This window comes from Bos indicus x Bos taurus, chromosome 18 (genome assembly GCF_003369695.1).
Source record: "Bos indicus x Bos taurus breed Angus x Brahman F1 hybrid chromosome 18, Bos_hybrid_MaternalHap_v2.0, whole genome shotgun sequence".
Classification (NCBI taxonomy): domain Eukaryota; kingdom Metazoa; phylum Chordata; class Mammalia; order Artiodactyla; family Bovidae; genus Bos; species Bos indicus x Bos taurus.
In genome coordinates this window covers 14,870,190-14,890,918 of record NC_040093.1, presented here as the reverse complement: position 1 = coordinate 14,890,918, position 20,729 = coordinate 14,870,190, and the positions used below count along the sequence as shown (strand labels likewise).

Below are 20,729 nucleotides of genomic sequence, written 5' to 3'. Positions count from 1 at the left end.
TTGGGGAGATAATGAAGGACGGGGAAGCCTGGCATGCTGCAGTCCCTGGGGTCGCAAAGAGTCAGACACGACTGTGCGACTGAACAACAGCAACCAGGATGCCCTGGCTGGCTCCAGCAGAGGGGACAGGCGCCCCTGGCGGGGCAGAGGTGGGGTCCGTACCGGGGCAGGGCTCAGGTCCCAGCGCTCCCAGGTGTTGGCAGAGAAGTTGTACAGGACGAGGTCCCCCAGCGCGCGGTTGAGGTCCTGGCCTATGGAGAGGAGGACAGTGTCAGGCCCTGGCCACAGGCTGCCAGGCCTCCAGACCCCAGACTCAGATCACATGCCATCTGCTCACCTCCAAAAACAGCCAGCAGCCCCAGTGGGGACAGGAAGGCCCCGGCTGCCCCGATACGGGCAGAGAAGGCGGGGTCCCCGGCACTCACGTTGTGCCACCAGCCAGCCCCCTGGTTCTCCCACAGGTGCAGGTCACAGGCGCGTCCCAGGAAACCAGGCTCACAGCGGCACGGTCCCAGGGGCTGGGGGCAAGGGGACACACAGGCAGGGACAGACAGACAGGCAGGGAACAGAGACAAGAGCCAGAGTGAGACAGGCGGAGCAGAAAGTGAAAAGGAAAGAGATGAACACGAAAGGGGAAGATGGAAAAACCGAGAGGCAAGGCGAGAGACAGGAGCAAGACAGGGCAGCAGACAGAGGAAGAGACGGACACAGAGACACAACCGGAGGGAGGCAGAGGAGTGGAGAGAAGTCAGACCAGCAGAGAAAGGAAAAGGAAAAAGACCCAGAAAGAAAAACGAGGACAGACAGACAGACGGGTTGGAGAAAAAGAAGACGGCGGTGAGGTCAGGGTCGGCCTGGGCTGGAAGAACTCAAGTCCAGGGAGGTCAAGGCAGAGAGGGCTCAAGGCTGATCCAGTCCCAGAGCTGGACATGCACGGCTTAGGCCCCCGGTCAGTGGTCAAAGGTCAGAAATCATGGGATTTCCCTGGCAGCCTAGTGGTTAAGATTTCACCTTCCAATGCAGAGGTGCCTTGCAGCCAAAAAACCAAAACATGAAACAAGCAATATTGTAACAAATTCAATAAAGACTTGGGGTGGGGGGTGTCAGAAGTCACAGCTGGGGGCCCAAGCCAGACAGAGTGGAGGGGTGGGAAGGTGGAGTCGGGCCTGGCGAGAGGAAGGAAGCTGGGTTCACAGGTGACAGGTGGGTTACAGGTGAGGCTGGGAGTGGGTTCAAGCTGAGGAGGGGCCCCCTGGTGGAGTGGGATGGAGTCACAGGTGGGGAGTGGGGTGTGGACGGAGAGGGGAATTCTGTAGGACGGAGCAGGGTCCTGGGGTGGGGTGGGGGGGGTGGCGGTCAGCGTCATGGGAGAGGGCAGGCTGGCAGGGGCTGTCTCAGGCAGGGGCAGGGTCAGAGCCAGGAGGTGGGGGTGGGAGGTGTGACCACAGGCCGGGGTCCAGGGGGACACGGGGGGACAGGCTCACCGAGGTGCAGGTGCCATGGCTGCCGCAGTAGGCTGAGCACTCCTGCAGGCTGCAGTCGGGGCCCCCCCAGCCCGGCTCGCAGACACACACCCCTGGGGGCTGGCACTGCCCATGGCTGCGGCAGCCACCCGGGCACAGGGAGAAGCGGAAGGAGGCGTTGAAGCCCAGCAGGTTGTAGTTGGCATCGCTGAAGAGGTGCAGCAGCATCTGCAGGCATGGGGTACGGGGCTCTGGGGTGGCACGGAGCGGGGTCTGCTCCTGCACCCCCTACCCTGGGGCACCCCATCTCCTGTCTTTGTCTCTCTCCACCTTTCTTTGTCCCCGTATCCTTCCGATGGATGTCGAGTGCCCCGGCCTCGTGTTTCCCTCTGTGTGTCTACCCCCATGTCCTACGCACTCACTTGGCTCCTCCAGCCACGGCCCCGCAGCCCAGCCCCACCAACCTTGCCCGAGGAAGCCTCGATGGGCGGAGGCCGTGTGCTCCCACTCAGACTGGCCAGCAGGGGCCCGCGGGGGGAGTCACCGTCATACACGAACAGGTAGTCATAAGTGCATTCTGTGTCCAGGAAAAGGAAGTCCAGTAGGATCCGGTGCTGGGAGCTCGGGGCTGCGCGGTGAGAACAGGGAGGCTGGGCTCAGACGTGGACCTCCCCTTCCCACCTCCACGCAGCCCACCCACAAACACCAAGCCCTGCTCCTCACAATGCTAGGGCCCCGAGATGAGTCAGGCCTGGGCTTTGCCTTCAAGGGGCTCCCAGGCTCCCAGCCCAGGGAGGATGGGGCTGCAACAGCAAGAGGGACAGAAGCTCAAAGAAGAAAGGACAGTATCAGCCCTGGGAAGGGCTCCTAAGATCAGGCCGAACACCCGCTATCATTCAGAAATTCGGAAAATTGGAATGCAGAGAGGAACCCCATCCCAGTGGTCACAAAGAACTGCTCCCATTTATTCTTGAGCCTTGAACACGCCTAAGCCTGAAGGTCAGGGTCCACGCCCGAGCAGAGAGGCAAACTCCCAGATGGAAAAGGGCCTTTGTGGGTGTCTTGTGTTCCAAGCTCTAAGAGAAGAGGCCTATTTCTGCCCCCTGGGCAAGGACCGAAACTTGGTGCACCACAGCTCCTCTCTCCCTGACCCAGAGTCTCTTCTCTCTGTGTATTGTACTAGCCAAGGGCACAGCCTCTGAAGCCAGACTGTCTGGGCTCAAATCTTAGCTCTGCCACTTACTAGCCACTAGTTAAGTTGTGTGACGTCAGGCAAGTCACCAGACCTCTCTAGATCTGTTTCTTCATCTGTAAAATGGGGATGTGATCACTGTGGTCGATTCAAACTTCTTGCTCACTCCTCCCATTGAGAGATGAGGGCTGGACTTCGCCAGTGGTACAGTGGATAAGAATCCACCTGCCAATGCAGGGGACACAAGTTCAATCCCTGGTCTGGGAAGATTCCACGTGCTGTGGAGCAACTGAGACTGTGCTCTGGAGCCCGTGCTACACGACAAGTCACTGCAATGAGAAGCCCACATGTCATAACTAGAGAAGCCCCCACTTGCCGAAACTAGAGAAAGTCCATGCATAGCAACGAACACCCAGTGCAACCAATAAAGAAGTAAATTTTTTAAAATTAAAAGAGAGAGAGATAAGGGCTGATTCCTGACCCCTTGTATCTGGGAAGAGACTAGCTTGGCCAATACACAACAGCAGACCTGAGGCTCTGGGACTTTCAAGGCTAGATCAGAGGCAGCTGCCACTTTTACCTGGGCCTTGCAGAATACTCCTTCTCAGAACCCAGCTGTCATGCTATGAAAAGCCAGCATCACGTGGAGGAGCCATGTGTGGGTATCCCAGCTGTCATTCCCAGCTGAGCTGCCAGCTGCCATCAACTGCCTGCCCGTGAGGGAGCAGCCTGAGTGGCCAGCCCAGGGGACTGTTCAGATGACTGTGGCCACACAGGAGGCCGTAACGGATAAGGCGCCTTAAGTGCTGATGTATGATAGGGCCTCACACTTCATAATGCCACTACTCCTGGCAAAGTCACCATTCTTGCTATCTGGTTCCAGAAGGTTCTCTCACTCCATATCTCTCACTGGGGCTCAGGGTGGTCTTGTGGGCTGGGGCAACTAGGAGACCTGGGCTCCAGCCCTGCTCGGACCTGCTGGAGGACCAGCCCCCTTTCCCATGCTCCTCACTACACCCATCCGTGCACTGGAGGCGCCCATCCACTCTCCACCAGCTCCTGGGGCTCTCGGGGCCTCAACTGCCTTGATGTAATTTGGGGATGATTCTCACCCACCAATGCTGGTGTGACGATCCCAGATGGTGACTTCAACATGCCAGCGCTGGCCTCCTTCCTCACCTCCTGTCTTCCCCTGACATGACTCCCTGAAGGATCCCCCTGGCTCCACCTCTGGTCCTCACCCTCCCCTGCTCAGAAGCCCTCGGTGATTCCCCACCATCTCCAGGAAAAAGTTTAGCTCCCTAACTGGGGGTTTGGAGTCTCAACCTGCCCCACATCTCCCCATGGCTTACAGTTTGATCAGGAGCTGGGCCTTTGCACAAGCTCCTCTCTTTGTCTTGAGCACGTTCTCCCTTCCTGCCAGCACACTTCCTCCGCTTCTCCAGGAAGCCTTCCCCGATGCCCCCCGGCTGGGTGAGGGGTCCCTCCAGGTTCTGACTTTCCAATACAACCTCCATTTCTCTGGACCAGGACCATCTGTGTCCACGTCTGCCTCCCCTGCAACCGAGGAGGCCCACAGGACCGGGCCTGGGCCTGCTCATCTTGGGGGTCCCTCCCCGATTCTGCCCACCAGGGCCTGGTGCTGAGCAAGGGCTCAGGAAATACTGGATGAAGGAAGGAAGAAACACACCAGACAGAATACTGAAGCTGACACCTCCCCTGTTGGCTCTGGCCAGAGCCCCCAGGAACATCACAGAGACCTAGAACTGTGGTCTGGAGAATGCAGAAGAACCATTCAGCCAGGCCGGGCAACCAGACCTCCCAGAATCTTACCAGCCTCAACCACACTATAAAAGCTCTGTCCCTAGAATCACAACAAATACATCTTTGTCAAGTGTCTGCCGGGGGACGCCGGCTCACCATCTGCCTTCCTGAAGTCCCTCCCTGAGTCCAAGTCCTTCTGTTTCCATCCAACAGAGGCCTAATCCCTAGACTATGCTGGACAGAGATCTGAGCCCAAATGCCCCTGCTTTTCAAAGGCTTAATGCCTCTTATTCATAAGGATGTTATGAATCCTTACGAGGAGCGGGCCCAACAATGTGTGAACATGGTAAAAAAAAAAAAAAGTAAGTGTATCATTTGTTTCCTTTTTAATAGATGGGGGAACATGTTGGTTCTTAGAGGTGATAGACACTGGGAAGCATAGGGCCTCAAGGAGGGATCCAGAAGTCTCCCAGACTCCTCCTGACCCCAACATCCAGCCAACCGCTCCCCAGGTCTCAGGGGTGAAATGTCACACGTCTCTCAGCATTCTCCATGCCTCTCCACCCACTTAGTTCCTACCCCAATTCAGAACTCATCCTTTCCCACAAGACAAGAACACCAAGTCTCCAGTTTGCCCCTCACCCAGCCTGACAGTGACACCTCACTCCTGCTCAAAATCCCCCTCTGGCCCCCCATCAATTCCCAGAGAAAAGTCAAGCTGCTCATTGTGACATTTAGGGCCTTTCCGCCCCTGTTTCTGGCCCCCTTTGCTCTTCCCAGCCAACAGTTTGGCCAGATCAGATGAGCTGAGACATGGCTCTGAGACCCACCAGTCCTCTCTTTTATTTTGCTGGCGGCACATGGGATCTTAGTTCTCCAACTAGGGATCGAACCCATGTGCCCTGCAGTAAAGACTTAACCGCTGGACCATGAGCAAAGCCCCACCAGCCCTTCTTTTGTCTTCATGGGGCTGTTTGCTTTTTTCACCTGGTATACTCCTAACCCTGAATATTCATTGGAAGGACTGATGCTGAAGTGGAAGCTCCAATACTTTGGCCACCAAGTCCGAAGAGCTGACTCACTGAAAAAGACCCTGATGCTGGGAAAGCTTCAGGGCAGGAGGAGACAGGGGTGACAGAGGATGAGATGGTTGGATGGCACCCACGGACTCAATGGACATGAGTCTGAGCAAACGCCAGGAGACAGTGATGGACAGGGAAGCCTGGCCTGCTGCAGTCCATGGGGTTGCGGAGAGTCAGACCAGACTTAGCGATTGAACAACACTCCAGTGCATGTTTCAGAACCCTGCTCAGTGGCTGCCCCTCTGTGACTCCCAGCAGAGTCTTTTCACTCCTCTAGGCCCGTCTACCCAACCAGGCACCTCCTTCCGTCTCAGCCCTGAGCACACTGGAGGATGAACGTCTGTGTCTAGCCTTACCATCCCCAACCAGGCTGGAGCTCTTCAAGGCCAGAGAATAATTTACATCCCCAGTGCATACACAAACTTCCCACTCTCTTCTCAACCCCTAGATGAGGATGGCCCCCACACTGGGGACAGACACACTCAACCCCAAGAAACGCGCTTCACCCATAGCCCACACAACAGCCATAGAGACCTTCTAAACCATAAACTGAGTCATGACTTTCCCTGTTCAAAAACCTTCCATGGATGCCTCGTGTCCCCAAATAAAGACCAAGCTCCAAAGCCTGCAAAAGGAGGTCTGGCATGACCCCAGCCCTGTCACACCTCTGGTCTTTGCCCAGGATCTCCTCTGGGGGACTCCCACCTCTCCCTGGAGGCCAGCTCCTCATTTGCTGCCAAGGGAGGCCTTCCTGGACTTCTCTAGCCACTGCCTTAGATTGCTGCTTCACCTCCTTATTGTCCTCAGGGCACAGCTCAAAATCACCACATCCTAAACCTTCCGGTTCCTCCCAACCCTCCAGCCTCTGGCTCACTGTCTCCTTGGATTCTGTCCTAACACACAGATATCTTAAATAATCTGCCTGCAATGCAGGAGACCTGGGTTCAATCCCTGGGTTGGGAAGATTCCCCTGGAGAAGGGAACAGCTACCCACTGCAGTAGTCCTGCCTGGAGAATTCCACGGACAGAGGAGCCTGGCGGGCTACAGCCCATGGGGTCGCAAAGAGTAGGACATGACTGAGCAACACACACACAAAAGCATCATACACTCGTATTTCCGGGCCTTTGCGTGGGCTATTCTCCTTACCTGGAATGCCGTTTTGCTCTCTCCTACATTCACCTCTGGTCTCAGGCATAGCCCAGGCTAAATCAGATGCCATCTCTGAGGTTATCACTCCCTAGGGGTGGGTTTGTTTCCCCCACTAGACTGGGAGCCCAGAAGAGTAAAGATGGGGCCTTTGCACAGGCTATTTCCTCTTCCTGGAATGCTTTTCTCCTCCTCCTGGCTGATTCCCATAGGTCTTTAGTCCTCAGCTCAGACATCTCCTCCTCCAGGAAGCCTTCTCTGCTCTCACTCACCCCACAGGATCAGCCACCTCCTCTGGGCACCCCCAGGTCCGTGGGGTTCCCCATCAGAGCCCCGACCACTCCGGGTTGAACTATTAACATGTTTGTCTCCGCCACTAGATTCCAAGCCCCAAGTCATCACGGATTGCTGAGGCTTGTGGGTCTCTCTGCTGAATCCCAGTGGCAAAGACAATGCCTGGTACATGAATGACTGAAAAAATGCTTTTGTTGAAGTACTTTAAAAAGAACAACACTAATAATCCTAAGACCATTTATTGGATATTTATTATGTACCAGGCACAGTAAGTACCTGCTCTCATTTAATTGCAATAGCCCCAGGAGGTGAGTACTATTACTATCACCACGTGCAGGGAGGGAAAGCCAAATCTTAGAGAAAGGAAGCCACCTGCCTAAATTCACAAAGCTAGGAAGAAGCGGAACGCAAATTTGAAGCCAGGTGGCTGGGCTCAAAGCCTGAGTTTCCAACAACTTCTTTTTAAATGAAGATTAAAAAAATTTTTTTTTAATTTATTTTTACTTTTTTGGTCACATCCAGCGGCATGCAGGATCCTAGTCACCACTAGAGATGGAACTCAGGTCCCCTGCCCTGCAGTTGAAGCACTGAGTCTTCATTGCTGGACTGCCAGAGTAGTCCCTAAGTATCTAAGGATTACTCTGAACAGCCCACACTGATGCTGTGGCTTGTAATTGTCCATCTGAGGCTGGTTGCAACTCCCCGACCAGACTTCAAGGCCTTCCAAGGCAGGGCCCAGGTTGGCTGCATTTTAGAGCAAAGGGCCTGGACCCGTTCGTGGTCAGTGGATGAATGAGGGCACAAATGAATGAATTAGCGCACCAGCGGGTGTGTGACCCACGCGGCCCCACTCACCCTCGATGAGCCATTCGCAATTGCCATTGACGCTGTAGTTGCCCGCACCATCTGTCACGAAGCCTGGAGCCTCCCGCAGCACTTGCCGCTGCCCCTTGCAGTCCCCTGCCTGGGCTCCAGGAGACAGTGGCCCCAGCACGGCCAATGATACAGCCAGCGCCACAGCCAGAGCCCGACCCAGGGCCATCGCCGCCTCCTCCCGTACTGAGGGGTCGTAAAGCCCCGGAGAGGGCCTTCCACCCCGTTTGAAGCCCTGCAAATGCGACCTCTATGGATGGGACATGGCCTTGTAGACCAGCGGGGTCCAGGAGCCGCTGAGACAGCCGTTGTCGCCGGGCTCTGGAGATGGAGGGGTGGGCCCTACAGACCCATGGAAAACCCTGTAATGGGGGTCGTTATGGTCGGGGCAGACCCTTAGGGGCCATGGGAGTCTCTTGTAGACATGGGCCCCCATAGGCTAGCTGACCCCATAAACGATGTCCAGCAGTTACAGTCGCGGGCCGCTGCAGGCCGAAACGGACCTTATAGACCACTCGGGTCCCCAGTGGGCGAAGAGGTGTACAGTTCGGCGGGGGCCTACATCAAGGATGCGGGCACGTCCTGGACCGGAGGGTCCTCCGGGAGAGAACCCTCCAGCCAGGGGCGGGGCGCGAGCGGCTGCCCCGGGGCAGAGTCAGTCTTCAGGGGCTCAGGCCTGGACCCCATAGACGAACTCGCTTGCTCACCCACCCGCGACTCCCGTCCGAGCCGGATGAGCCAGATCAGAGAGACGAGGGGACACTCGGGCGAGAGCGGCCACGGGAAGAACGCGGGGAGGACGAGAGGGAGGGGGCCTAGCAGCCGCTGTGGAATAAAAAATAAAGAGGAGGCGAGAAGTTGCAGAGACGCAGGTCAGAGCGGCCCTGGGAGGACTGCAGAGCACCCAACCCCACCCCTCCACAAAGGGAGACTTCCGGAAACTTCCCCGCCCATTTGTTCCTAGACGCAGGCGCAGCAGTGACCGCCTCGGCCGGTGAAGTGAGAATTACACATGCGCGGTGCTCAAATCTTAATCCGAACTCCTGGTGCAGGTGGCTGAACAAAGCATCGGCCACTGGAGGGCGCTTCTACCTATAACTGGGGCAGAGATGGTAAAAATAAAGCTGTACAGTAAGAGGACTCTGCTAGATGATGATTCATACCTTCAGGGCTCTCCGATTATGGGTCAACAAAAGGTCAGGTTATGCAGGTCCCTCACAAGATGCCATTTCACAGTTGGGCACACTGAGGTCCCGAGCCTGGAACGGTTCGTGTTCAGCCCAGTCTCTGAGCACTATCAAGATGTAAAAGAGTCCATCTTAAAGATAAAAACTCAACGAATCTTTATTTTGGCAAGAAGGGGGAAAAGTCTTTCTGCCAAGGACCTGAGGGAGGGCCTCCGGGATGGAGATAGGGTGGGCAGAGTACGGGTCCGAGGTCACAGAGATCCAGGGGAAGGTTTCAGAGTCGAGAGTAGCTTCACAATATCTGTCCTGGGAGCAGTGGCTCGGGGTCGCGGATTCCTGGAGAGCCTCAGGCAGGGTCCCGGCGATCGTCACTGGTGTTCCGGGTCCGGCGGGGTCAGAGGTCTCGGAGGGGGCCAGGGGGCCGGAGGTCACGGAACAGCGGGAGCCCAGAATCCGGTGCCGCTCGGGGCAGGGGCTGAGGGAGGGGACGGGGAGAGCGGCTCCCGCGGGACCGTTTGGCACAAAAGTCAAAGGGGGACTGGGAGGGAGCGGGACACTACGCACCCCTACCTGGGCACGAGGGGTGGGGAGGTTTGGCAAGGCCGGGAATGGCAGAGCCCTGGGGCCGGGTTAGAGAGGGGATCTGGAGCCCGGCCGGGGCCCGGCGCGCGGCCCATGGGGCAGGGGTGCTCAGACCGGGGGTGCGGTGCCCCCGGCCGTGTGCATGCTGAAGTACTCGGTGAAGCCGGTGTGCGGCGCCGCTGTCTGGGGCACGAGCGGCTGGTAGGGCGGCGTCGGGCCATCCCAGCTTGGGTCGGCCGCCTTGGGGAACCGAGAGGAAGGGGGCGGGGAGGCCGCGCCCGGCTCGGCCATGGTCACCACGCGGCCCCTCGGGGCCACCGCCGCCGCCACCGCTGTCTCCTCCACCTGCTTCCCGGCCTGGGAGGGGGGTCAGGATCAGATGCCGTCCTGGACCCACGGAGGGGCAGATGCAGCCCCGAAGGCCCATCCCCCTCCCCGCGATGATCCCCCCTCCCGAGGTGTGGGCTCAGGGGTCAGTCAGGGGCGCCTGGGCAGTGGGGCCAGGTACTCAAGCGGGGGCGTCGGGGTGCGCCGGGCGAACTCCGGCGGTGGCCGGGGAGGTGGGGGAGAACCGCGGAAGGCCAGCGGCGGCGGGGGCACCGCGCGGGGTGTCTGAGGGGGCGTACGCAACAGCGCCAGGACCCAGTCTGGCAAGGTGGGCGCGGGCGCCGGGGGTCGGTCGCGGCGCGGCGTGGGGGCGCGGGGGTTGCGAAAGGCAGGGGGTGGGCTCAGGCGCCTGGGCGTGGAGGGCGGTGGAGGGGCCGGGAGCGGGGTCAGGTACTCCAGGGGCGGCGCCAGCAGCTCCTCGGGCGCCGGGGGCGCGGGGCTTACGCAGGAGGCGGGCGGGGGTATGGAGAAGAGCTCCGTGAAGTTGGGCACCGAGTCGCTGATGAACGTCACGTTCCCATAGACGTGCTGCGGGAAGGCCTTGTCTGCGGACTGGCTGCCTCCGGGGCCTGGGGCTCCGGCCGAGGCGATCTGCGACGTGCGCACGTGGTATGGGAAGTTCTTGTTGGCCGCCGAAGGGCGTGTCATGATCTGGGGTGAAAGGCAGGCGCAGGTTGGAGAAGGGCTGTCCAGGCCTCAGGCTGCCTTCATAAACAGGAGCCCTAAGGATTCTCCTGTTCACTCGATACCCCCGCTTCTCTGAAACCCTTGAACTGGATGTGGCACCTCCTCTGGGCTCTCACAAAGTCCTGAGCTCTAACTTTCAGTCCGTCACTACTCTGCAGGCGCTTTCTCAGTCAAAGCCCTGAGCTCCCAGTTATCACTGAATGGTTAAGCTGCAGCATCCTATGATATCTAGTAGGATGTGGGTGTACTAAGTCGCTTCAGTCGTGTCCAACTCTCTTCAACTCCATGGACTGTAGCCTGCCAGGCTCCTCTGTCCATGGGATTCTCCAGGCAAGACTACTGGAGTGGGTTGCTGTGCCCTCCTCCAGGGGATCTTCCCCACTCAGAGACTGAACCTGGATCTCTTAGGTCTCCTGCATTGGCAGGCAAGTTCTTTACCACTAGCACCGCCTGGGAAGCCCATCTAGTACAATAGTTACTAGCTATCTGTGGCTATTTAAATTTAAAATAACCAAAATTAAACTAAAACTTTAATTTCTCAGTCACACTGGCCACATTTAAGTGTTCAGTAGCCACATGGGGTTAGTAGCTATTGTATGGGACAGCACAGATGGTAAAATATTTTCATAAACAGAAAATTCAATTGGAGAGCAACTGACAGACTCTAGAAAGTTAGCTCCTTGATGGCAGGTACTTGATGGTTCTTTTCCCTGCTGAATCCCCAACATCTTCTAGAACAGTGCCTGACACATATAAGCTCTCAATAAATAATGGTTGAATGTAGACATGTCTCTGGATTAGCTGGGAGGCCACAAGGGCAGGGACTGGGGTGACCCTAGCACTGCACATAGGAGCCCAGCTCAGTCCCTCCAAGGTTGTTGCTGAATAAGTGAACAAGGAGCTGAAACCAGAGCGATGGAATGCCTGCTGGTGGTGGAGCTGTTCTGAGCCAATGTGAGTGTTTTTAGGAAGGAACCTGGGCGAAGGTGAAGTATAGTAGAAAGGTTACTGTGTTCTGAGCCTGCACCCCACCTCCTGGCCCCACAGTTCACTGAGTATAGGACCTGCGGCATGCTGCTTACACTCCCAGAGCCTCACTGCACAAAAGGAGTTGCAGTGCCTACGTGGAGATGAAAAGAGGGTGGAAATGAAAACCGCTGGTGCAGACTCTGGTACATGGTGTGTGCATGTGTGCTAAATTGTGTCTGACTCTGTGCGACTCTATGAACTGCAGCCTGCCAGTCTCTATCCATGGGATTCTCCAGGCAAGAGTACTAGAGTGGGTTGCCATGCCCACCCCCAGGGGATCTTCCCAACCCAGGGATCAAACCTGCATCTCTTAGATCTCCTGCATTGGCAGGCAGGTTCTTTACTGCTAGCACCACCTGGGAAGCCCTGGCACATGGTGGGTTCTTAGCATTTCGCCTCTCTCTGTCCCTCTGTGACTTCCTGCAGAGCCTCAGGAGGAATCATCCCAGGAAAGTGAGTCTGTACCTAAGTCGGGTTCCAGGGTAGAACATGGGGAACCTGGCCCCCTCTCTCAGTGGCTGAGTATATTCCCAACAAAGAATACATGGTGGACCCATCAAGTCAGGAGCTGGGACCCTCAGCAATGCCTATTTTCCTGTCTGGTTCCCACTTATGCCAGATCTTAGAACCCCACCACCCCCACCAATGGCCACGGAGCCTGGCAGGTCACTTCCCCTCTCTGGGCGTTAGCTTCCCCTCTCTGTTTGCCCTGGGGCTGCTCTGCCAAGTAAACAATACAGCAGAAATAAAGGCATATGGGTGTTCCCAGCATGAAACAGGGTGGTTTGAGAAAGGTGCCCACTGAATGGTTGATGGATGGATGGAAGAATGAATGAACAGAAGGACTGGACTGTCTCCCAGAAAGCCAGATAGGATGTAAACCAGAGCAAAGAAGAGAGTTGGTGTTAGTAACCCCTGCTGCCATTCAGATCTAGGCCCCCTGGAGCCCCAGCCTGACCCACCCCAGTGGCTTCGTCCTGTGATGGAGTGGCAGAGATGGGAGAATGTGAAGGGTAGCGGGAGAGTAGAGACCAAGGGGCTTAGGGAAGGCTGTGGAGATACAGAAGGGGAAAGTGAGAGTCCGGGGACCCAGGGTCAGGATGGAAATGGGGATGGGGGCAAAGAAAGAGAGTAGGGCTGGGGGAAGAGCCCAGGACACAAAAGTAGGAGAGAGGAATAGAAGAGGGTGGACTCTGGGGGATACAGTGGAACAGCCTGCAAAGACCCAGCAGGCTCTCAATAAGCATGTGTTGAATGCCTAAAGGATGAATTGAAGGAAATGGATCAAGCACTCAGAACAGAAATTCAGGCAGCTCAGGGGTGGATGGCCTCATGCATCCTCCACCCACTGGTTTCCCACTGCCTCCCACCCTGGATGCCCAGCCTCACCAGGAACACGCCGTGGGCATATAGATGGATCCCCAACTGGATTCCATTGACAATCTTCTCCCGGGCCCACTTGGGGATCCCGAAGTTGGCGATCAGGGCCATGACCGGAACTGCAAAGAACCTGAAGGGGAGGCAGTGGGTCTGTAGAGACACCATCCCTGCCTTCCACCCCACCCCATGGCCCCAAATCCCCTGCTATGCACACACACACACACACACACACGCCCCAAGTGGGTCCCAAATTGGAGGGAAGCCAGTGTGACCTTCAGAGCCAGAGGTTAAAAGGAGACAGGAATCCCACTGGCCTGGGAAATGTGGTGAGGGGGGTGGGCAAGCAGTAGGTTGAATTTAACTCAGTTCTAACCCCACCCCAAATTCTGGCACCTGATAGGAAATCAAAGATGTTTGATGACTGAATTAACATATGATAATAATAATTAAGGAATTGCTGCATGCCAGACCTGTTACTAAGCATTTCATGAATACACACTCATGTAACTCTCACAGTGACTCTATGAGGCAGGTACAATTTCCATCCCTATTAAACAGGTGTGGAAACTGAGGCAGAGAGAATTTAATTGATGTGTGTAATGTCACACAATTTACAAGCTTTAGAAAGTGAAGTAAAAGTGTTAGTCACTCAGTCATGTCCAACTCTTTGCAACCCCATGGACTGTAGCCTGCCAGGCAAGAATACTGGAGTGGAAAAAAAAAAAATAATAATATTGGAATGGGTTTCCATTCCCTTCTCCAGGGGAATCTTCCCAAACCAGGGATCAAACCCAGATCTCCTGCTGCATTGCAGGCAGATTCTTTACTATCTGAGCCACCAGGGAACCCCCACAAGCTTTAGAACTGGGATCTAAATCCAGGTAATCTGGCTTAGAATCCACCTACTTGGGACTTCCCTGGTGGTCCGGTGGCTAAGACTCCACACTCCCAATCCTGAGTTTGACCCCCAGTCAGGAAACTAGGTCCCACGTGCTGCAATTAAGAGTTCACATGCTGCAACTAATGATCCCACATGCCTCAACTAAGACCCAGCGCAACCAAATATATAAGTAAATAAATATTTAAAATGCATATATGAGAAAGTAAATCATTTAAAAGAATCCACCTACTTTACTGCTGTGTGTGTGTGCTAAGTTGTTTCAGTCGTGTCCGACTCTGCAACCTTCTGGACTGTGTAGCCCACCAGGCTCTTTTGTCCATGGGATTCTCCAGGCAAGAATACTGGAGTGGGTTGCCATTTCCTCCTCCAGGGGAATCTTCCCCACCCAGGGATCAAACCCATGTCTCTTACATCTCCTGCATTGGCAGGCGAGCTCTTTACCACTTGCACCACCTGGGAAGCCCATAACTTTGCTGCTGCTGCTGCTGCTAAGTCACTTCAGTTGTGTCCGACTCTGTGCGACCCCATAGACAGCAGCCCACCAGGCTCCGCCATCCCTGGGATTCTCCAGGCAAGAACACTGGAGTGGGTTGCCATTTCCTTCTCCAATGCATGAAAGTGAAAGTGAAAGTGAAGCCGCTCAGTCGTGTCCGACTCTTAGTGACCCCATGGACTGCAGCCTACCAGGCTCCTCCAACCATGGGATTTTCCAGGCAAGAGTACTGGAGTGGGGTGCCATTGCCTTCTCTGAACTTTACTGCTATGCTATGTTAATGAAAAGAATCACAACTACTTTTTGTTGGACATTTACTATGTGCCACACTCAAAGCCCTTATCTGTTGCCCTATACAACTCTCAAGACACCCATTTGCAGGAGATACTCTGGACAATCCCTCTTTCTGGGTAGGCAACCTGAGGCTTTTATAGTTTTTTTCACTTTGGGAAAGGAATCGTTTCCAGGTTACACAGTGAGTAAGTGGCAGACTCTGGTGACAGCTGCCTAACTTAAAGTCCATCTGCCTCCCAGAAGAGGGTCTGAGTTGAAGACAGCCATTTCTGGGGAGCCGGGGAAGGCATGGACAGGTTGGGGGCCCAGCACATCTCACCAGAGGGTGTAGGCAGCAAAGAAGGGCACGTAAAAGGGCTGCTTCTCCGGGAAGTGGCGCAAGGAGACGAGCACAGCATAGGAGAACCACACGTAGGCCGCCACCTGCAGCCCAATGAGCCCGTAGCCCGCTGGCGACTCATAGGTGTACAGGACCTGGCCCGGGTCAAAGAACTGGACCCAAGGGAGAGGGTCAGTCACAGCCCTGGCCTTTGGCCCTCCTCACAGGGACCCCAGACCCCACCCTCAAATACCCTCAAAGGGCTCAGAGGTACTTGATCAAGACAGAAGCAGTAGGAGAATGAGAGATGGAGATGAAAGGATAGACACAGAGAGAGAGTAAAAAGATAGAAACTATCCCTGCTACCATGGCCCAGCACAGAGCTGAACACCACCAAGTGTAAGTTTTTCTGTTTGCACCGAGTTGATAAAGCAGGTCTTATTTTCACCCCATTTTACAGAAGGGGGAAACTGAGGCTAAGCAGGAAGCCTTTCGGCCAAAGTCAAGGTGATATATAAAGCCTTAGAGAAGTCCCCTGGGGTAGGTAAAACCCTCCTCATTTTACAAAAGAAGAAGCAGATTTGGGGGTGGGGTGGGCATCAGTCAAGGTCAACCAGCTGGGAAATGGGAGAGCCAGAGTGGACTCCAGGTCTGTGTGACTCCTGAACTTAGTCACGACACTGAGCATGAAATGTGACAGACAGCGAGAGACAGAAGGAGGAGAGCCACGTAGAGAGACGGGAATGCACTTAGGGAGACAGATGGAAAGGCGGAAAACCACCGAGTGGGAGAGCCAGGAAGAACACTAGCAGACAGGTGGAAGAGGCCACTAAAAGCTTTGCGGGTAGGGAGGACGGAGCAAAGCCTGAGCTTTTAGGGGGACTCACCTCGGCCTCATAGATGAGCAGCGCCACGTGTGTGAGGGTGTACAGGGTCATGTAGACAGACAACTTCACCGAGCCTGAGTGGCTGATGCGGCCCCTGGCGACAGGCCGTGAGGGGAGACAGCAGGGGTGGGGGCCGTCAGAGAGGAGGGGGTGGCCACCCCCTCCCCCAACCCAATCTCTGCCCTGCCCCCCTGCCCAGCCACCCTATCCCTGCTGTGCTCCCTCCCGCCCCAGCATGGGCACCGTGTCACCGTGAATCCCTTCCCCAGAAGGATCAGCATCAGCAGGAAGATGAGGAAGCTGGAGGAGAAGAGCAGCTTGGCTGGTAGAAGGAGGAGAGGGCAGCTCAGACGCGGGCTCCGCCGGGGGAGGAGCCCCACACCCTCCCGGGCCCACTTCTTTCTCACCCAGGATCTTCAGACTCTCGTTGCCAATGCCATCCGTGGCATACTGGCCCCAGTAGATGCAGAAAAATAGGAGGCTCAGGACTGAGGGGAGGACAGGCAGTGAGAGGAAAGGACAGACACCGGCTTTAGAGCATCACTCTTCCCTAGCACTGTGATCCAGATGACCAGAGCCCTTCGTTCATCCCTATCAGGATTTAGACTCTACTCCTGCCGACTTCCTGGGATGCTCTGAAGTCCAGACCCCCAGCCCCTCCTCCCTCAGACCCAGGAGTCCAGATCCCCAGCCCCCCTCCCTCAGACCTAAGAATCCAGGCCCCCAGCCCTTCCTTTCTTAGGCCTAAGTATCTGAGCCCTAAGCTCCTCCTCTCATAGAACTCAAAAGTTAAGATACTCTAAACCTCACCCTCCATTCCTGCTGCAGCCATGAACATTTTATAAGTCGTGTGAAGCAACTGACGACCTTTCAGCAAATCTAGGAGGAGGATAAGGGAAGGCTGTACACAGACAGATTGGCTGCCCTCCAACCTTGTCCCCCCTCCCCCATCTTCCCTCTCCCCTCTCGCTCCGCCCCTGCCATGGGCTGGACTCACATCCAAAGTAACAGGAGAGGAGGAAGATGAGGATGAAGATGAGGAGGAAAGTCACATCGGTCTCCAGGATCCCTGCCAATTTGGCAGAAGGAAACCCTGCAGTCAGGAGGGGTCTTCCCTCAACAGGCTCCCAGTTCTAGGTTCCCACTGAGATGCTGGGTCCCCAGGTGCTCACCAAATTCATCAGCAGAGAAATGCCGCGTCCAGAAGGACTTGCCGTTGGTGAGGACCATCTCATACTCCAGCTGCAGCCCATCTCCCTGTGGGGAGTGTGGTGGCCTAAGGAAGGGGGGCAGGGGTAGCCCTGGGCAGGGAAGGGGTTGGCAAGAAGGCAAGGAGGAGAAGGCCCCGGTCACTTACACCACACTTGCTGAGCGCGATGTACCACCACCTTTCACGCACGGAGCGGAAGCTGCGGCCACTGGAGCAGCTCAGGTAGCGAGTTCCCTCCTCTGACACCACCTGGGGAGGAGCGCAAAGGCTGAAGCCTGCCTGGACCTGGGCTTTCAGCACCTGCCCATTCCCCCAGGCCAGGCCCATACCTGACAGCCTGACCAGGCATACTGGGTAGTGAGGTTGATGACCTGGTTGTTCTCTGGCCTGATCACTGACTCCTTAGCCAGGCAGTCCTAGGCAAGGACAGGGATGTGGTCACTCCTTGGCGAGCTTCAACCTTGTCCCCCCACCACCTTCCTCACAGACTTCACCTTGTCCCCTGCCTTGTACACGGCTGGCCACTGGGATGGGTCATCGAAATAGAGGAGGATGTTCTGACAGCACTTGGCCTGCAGACCCAGAGATGTGGGGAGTTGGAGAGCTGGGGTAGCCCTTGCCTTGGGAGGCCAAGGGGGTGTCCAGCCTCAGCATGGTGAGTGATTGGGGAAGGCTCACCTCAGGGTATCGGAAACGGAAGTCTAGTCGGCCATAATCCGAGAGGAAGCAAAATCTCGTCAGGAACACCCAGTCCTGGAAAAGGGGCCCACTCAGACTTTCTTCTGAGCCCCTTGAGAACTCTCCTTGACTCCATAGTCCCCCCCCTCAACTTTTCCTCCCTACCCTGGAGTTCCTGGTTTCCTAAGAAACATAAAGGGGACCAGGTCACCTCCAAAATTCTTCTGTTATCCTTTCACCTTGGTTCCAGGATTCCTGCTTCGGATGTCCCCCAAGTTTCTTCCCCTCCTTTCAAACACTTCTCCCATTTCTCAGGTGCCAGAGAAAGCCTGGAGGGCCAGATCCCCATCCTGGACATCTTTTGTCACAGACACACACACACACACTGGACATCTTTTGTCACAGACACACACACACACTGGACATCTTTTGTCACAGACACACACACACAAACACACTGGACATCTTTTGTCACAGACACACACACACACAGGACATCTTTTGTCACAGACACACACACACACACACACACACACACACAGGTCCCAGAACCCATCAGATGCTGGGGAGTATTCCAAATAGCCCCCTCTGGGTCCTGAGCAGGAGAGTGAACTCAGGCTCTCTTGCAGTGAAAAGTGCTGTCCCTTCAGCACCACCTCGGCGTCCCCCACCCCCACCCCAAACTCTGACTCTCCCAACCCCGCCCCGCTCCTCGCCCAACTCTGACCTCAATGTCCCTCCTACAATCCCCGAGGCTCCTCTCTACCCTCGGGGCCCCCTCAGCCTCAACCCAGACCCAGTCCCTCATCGCCCCTGGCCCCAAGCCCCCAGGCTCTCAGGGACCTTCCGGGAGAGGCGGCAGGGGGCGGGGCGGCACCTTCCCCCTTCTCTCCCTCTGGTCCCTCGGGGGCCCGGCGGGTGGCAGGGGAGGGCCGGGCGCGCTCACCTCCTTGGAGCTGAGGTTGCCCCGCACGTACTTAGCCCGGGCGCGGGGGGGCAGCGGCAGCATTAGGAGCAGCAGCGGCGGCAGCAGGCGGCGCAGAGCGGGCGCGCGCGGGGGCTCCATTCCACCCGCTCCGGCCCCGGCCCCGGCCCGGGTTCCGCTCCGGCTCCCACTCCGGCCCGGCGACGGTGGCGAGAGCGCGCGGGCCGGCTGGCGCGCGGCCCCGATTAAAGGGGCCGCTGGGCACCGCGCTCCCTGCCTTCTCCTCCGGGATGACCCAGCCTGGCCCCTATCTAACCGCCGTGGGAAGGTCCGCCCCTTTCCCATCCGCACCACACCTCTCCAGCCCCAGTACTCCCCTTGGGTAGTCTCCTTGATACCTCAGGCTCCTGGTGTCCTAAAATGAACTCCAATGCACTCCCCCAAGTCGAGCATCCTCCTCCAGGCTGCCATCTCAGGATGACCCACAACCCCCAGGCCCCAGCTCTGTTCTGACCTCCCCTCAGTTTAGCTCCCAAATAGCTCTTTGATTACCCATCCCCGCCCCCATGACAGCCAACACCAGCTGTGGCCACTCCACATCCCATGCACCCTGTGAAGTTCCTACAGAAACACAGAGGCAGAGTGGGTAAACCACCAGTTCTGGGTCACACAACTCCGAGGTGGTAAAGAGCCCTCAGCCACAACCGCTACAGCCTGACCCTGTCCTGTCACTGCTTACCAGGGTGTGAAAATCAGTTGCCATGAGGCAGAGGGGGTGGTGTTACAAGAAACCCACAAGCAGACTCTGAAATCAATTGCTTGGGTTCAAATCCCAGCATTGCCATAAGCTTCCTAAAAGACCTCAACTGAGTCACACCTGTGTGATCTCCCAGCCAGTCCCCTACACCCTGGCACTGACTTTACGGTTTCCCTGTGGGCAATGGGGAGCCCTGGAAAAGCTTTACAGAGTACAGTCCAAGCCCCTCCGCTTCATTTTCCCAATCAGATTCCAACACATGTTTAGCTTCATCCCTCCCCCTCCACTGAAGAAAATTTGCTGCTCCTCAAAATACCATTTTAAAAAAATTTCCAAGTCAAGAGGCCAAGCAGGGAACATAAGCGGGTGAAATGCAGAGTGTTGACCCCACAAAAAAGGAGCCTCTGCAACTTAGCTTCAGCCAGTTTTTGACAGGAAGGAGAGTAAGTCTGATATGCCAGTTTCTCTGCTTTCATTCTGGGTTTTTTTTTTTTTTTTTTTTTGAGAGAGAAGCCAGAAAAAAATTTTTTTAAAAAGCTGATTTGTAACAGTAGATAATTGATTCAAAAATGTTAAATATATTGTAGACCAAAGAAAAAAGTCTGCCACTATACCCAGGCTTCATCTGTCATTCCTGCCCTGATCCTGCCCACACACTGTTCTTCTGCCCACCAGACCAGAAGCCTCTCATACGCAGAGCCCAGATGTGACTCATGCTAAGTCCCAGCATGGTCTAGGGATACAGGCAGAATGGGCCTTACACGTGCTGGTCCATAGAGGAGCATTTCTAGATTGCCTGGAATGTTCTGTTTCTCCTCTACTAGCAAATTTTTACCGAACTTGAAAAATACAAGGGTCTTTTGTCAACTCCTCGTCAGCAGAGTAGAGTCATCACTCCCTCCTTGGACTCCCCAGCCCCTGGACTTCTCTTTCAGATGCCACAAGGGCTGAAACTGTGTTCACCACTGTACTGGGAGTCCCCTGGAGGCACAGCCTCAGTCTCATTCACTCTGGAGCCCCAGCATCACCAGAGTCAAGCACAAAGTTGGCCTTAATGGGTGGATCTGTTAAGACTGACTGGAGGTCTCTGGGCCGAGGACGGTGACAAATGACAGTACCTTTCCTTCCACTTTGGACCCAGAACTCAAAGCTAGGGAAAGCTGCTGTCCTGAGCCAGCCACTCACTAAAAATCAAGAC

The 20,729-nt window shown here is 55.9% G+C and overlaps 2 protein-coding genes across 4 annotated transcripts in view; both read right to left on the bottom strand.

Moving 5' to 3' along the window:
- Positions 1 to 9,291, bottom strand: part of MEGF8 (multiple EGF like domains 8) — a 41,532-nt gene extending 32,241 nt beyond the window's left edge. Inside the window, exons 1-6 of the mRNA XM_027515696.1 lie at positions 9,201 to 9,291; positions 7,798 to 9,109; positions 1,928 to 2,091; positions 1,485 to 1,691; positions 338 to 518; positions 163 to 251 (exon numbers count right to left, since the gene is read on the bottom strand). Coding sequence (XP_027371497.1) covers positions 163 to 251; positions 338 to 518; positions 1,485 to 1,691; positions 1,928 to 2,091; positions 7,798 to 7,984 — 828 coding nt within the window. The 5' untranslated portion in view covers positions 7,985 to 9,109; positions 9,201 to 9,291. The remainder of the gene's footprint in view (positions 1 to 162; positions 252 to 337; positions 519 to 1,484; positions 1,692 to 1,927; positions 2,092 to 7,797; positions 9,110 to 9,200) is intronic.
- Positions 9,135 to 18,997, bottom strand: TMEM145 (transmembrane protein 145). 3 transcript variants are annotated; one of them, XM_027515697.1, is made up of 15 exons: positions 18,796 to 18,997; positions 17,850 to 17,924; positions 17,666 to 17,743; positions 17,501 to 17,587; positions 17,319 to 17,420; positions 17,134 to 17,218; positions 16,959 to 17,030; positions 16,772 to 16,840; positions 16,369 to 16,449; positions 16,205 to 16,283; positions 15,962 to 16,055; positions 15,075 to 15,247; positions 13,077 to 13,197; positions 10,416 to 10,622; positions 9,135 to 9,941 (listed from the first exon to the last, which is right to left on the bottom strand). In XM_027515697.1, exons 1-15 carry the CDS (start codon positions 18,913 to 18,915, stop codon positions 9,693 to 9,695), a joined length of 1,692 nt encoding a protein of 563 aa, XP_027371498.1. In that variant the 5' UTR covers positions 18,916 to 18,997; the 3' UTR covers positions 9,135 to 9,692. The 3 variants fall into 3 exon arrangements, with proteins under 3 accessions (XP_027371498.1, XP_027371500.1, XP_027371499.1); XM_027515699.1 differs by having other exon boundaries at positions 9,135 to 9,477; XM_027515698.1 differs by lacking the exon at positions 15,075 to 15,247.
- Between the last annotated feature and the right edge of the window lie 1,732 nt (positions 18,998 to 20,729).

Excerpts from the sequence above, each read along its gene's own strand:
- TMEM145 (XM_027515697.1), bottom strand. The coding sequence starts at position 18,915 with ATGGAGCCCCCGCGCGCGCCCGCTCTGCGCCGCCTGCTGCCGCCGCTG. Across the intron at positions 17,421-17,500 it reads ATGCCTGGTCAGGCTGTCAG|GTGGTGTCAGAGGAGGGAAC; the intron begins GTATGGGCCTGG and ends GCTCCTCCCCAG. Across the intron at positions 15,248-15,961 it reads TGCTCATCTATGAGGCCGAG|TTCTTTGACCCGGGCCAGGT; the intron begins GTGAGTCCCCCT and ends CCTTGGGTCCAG.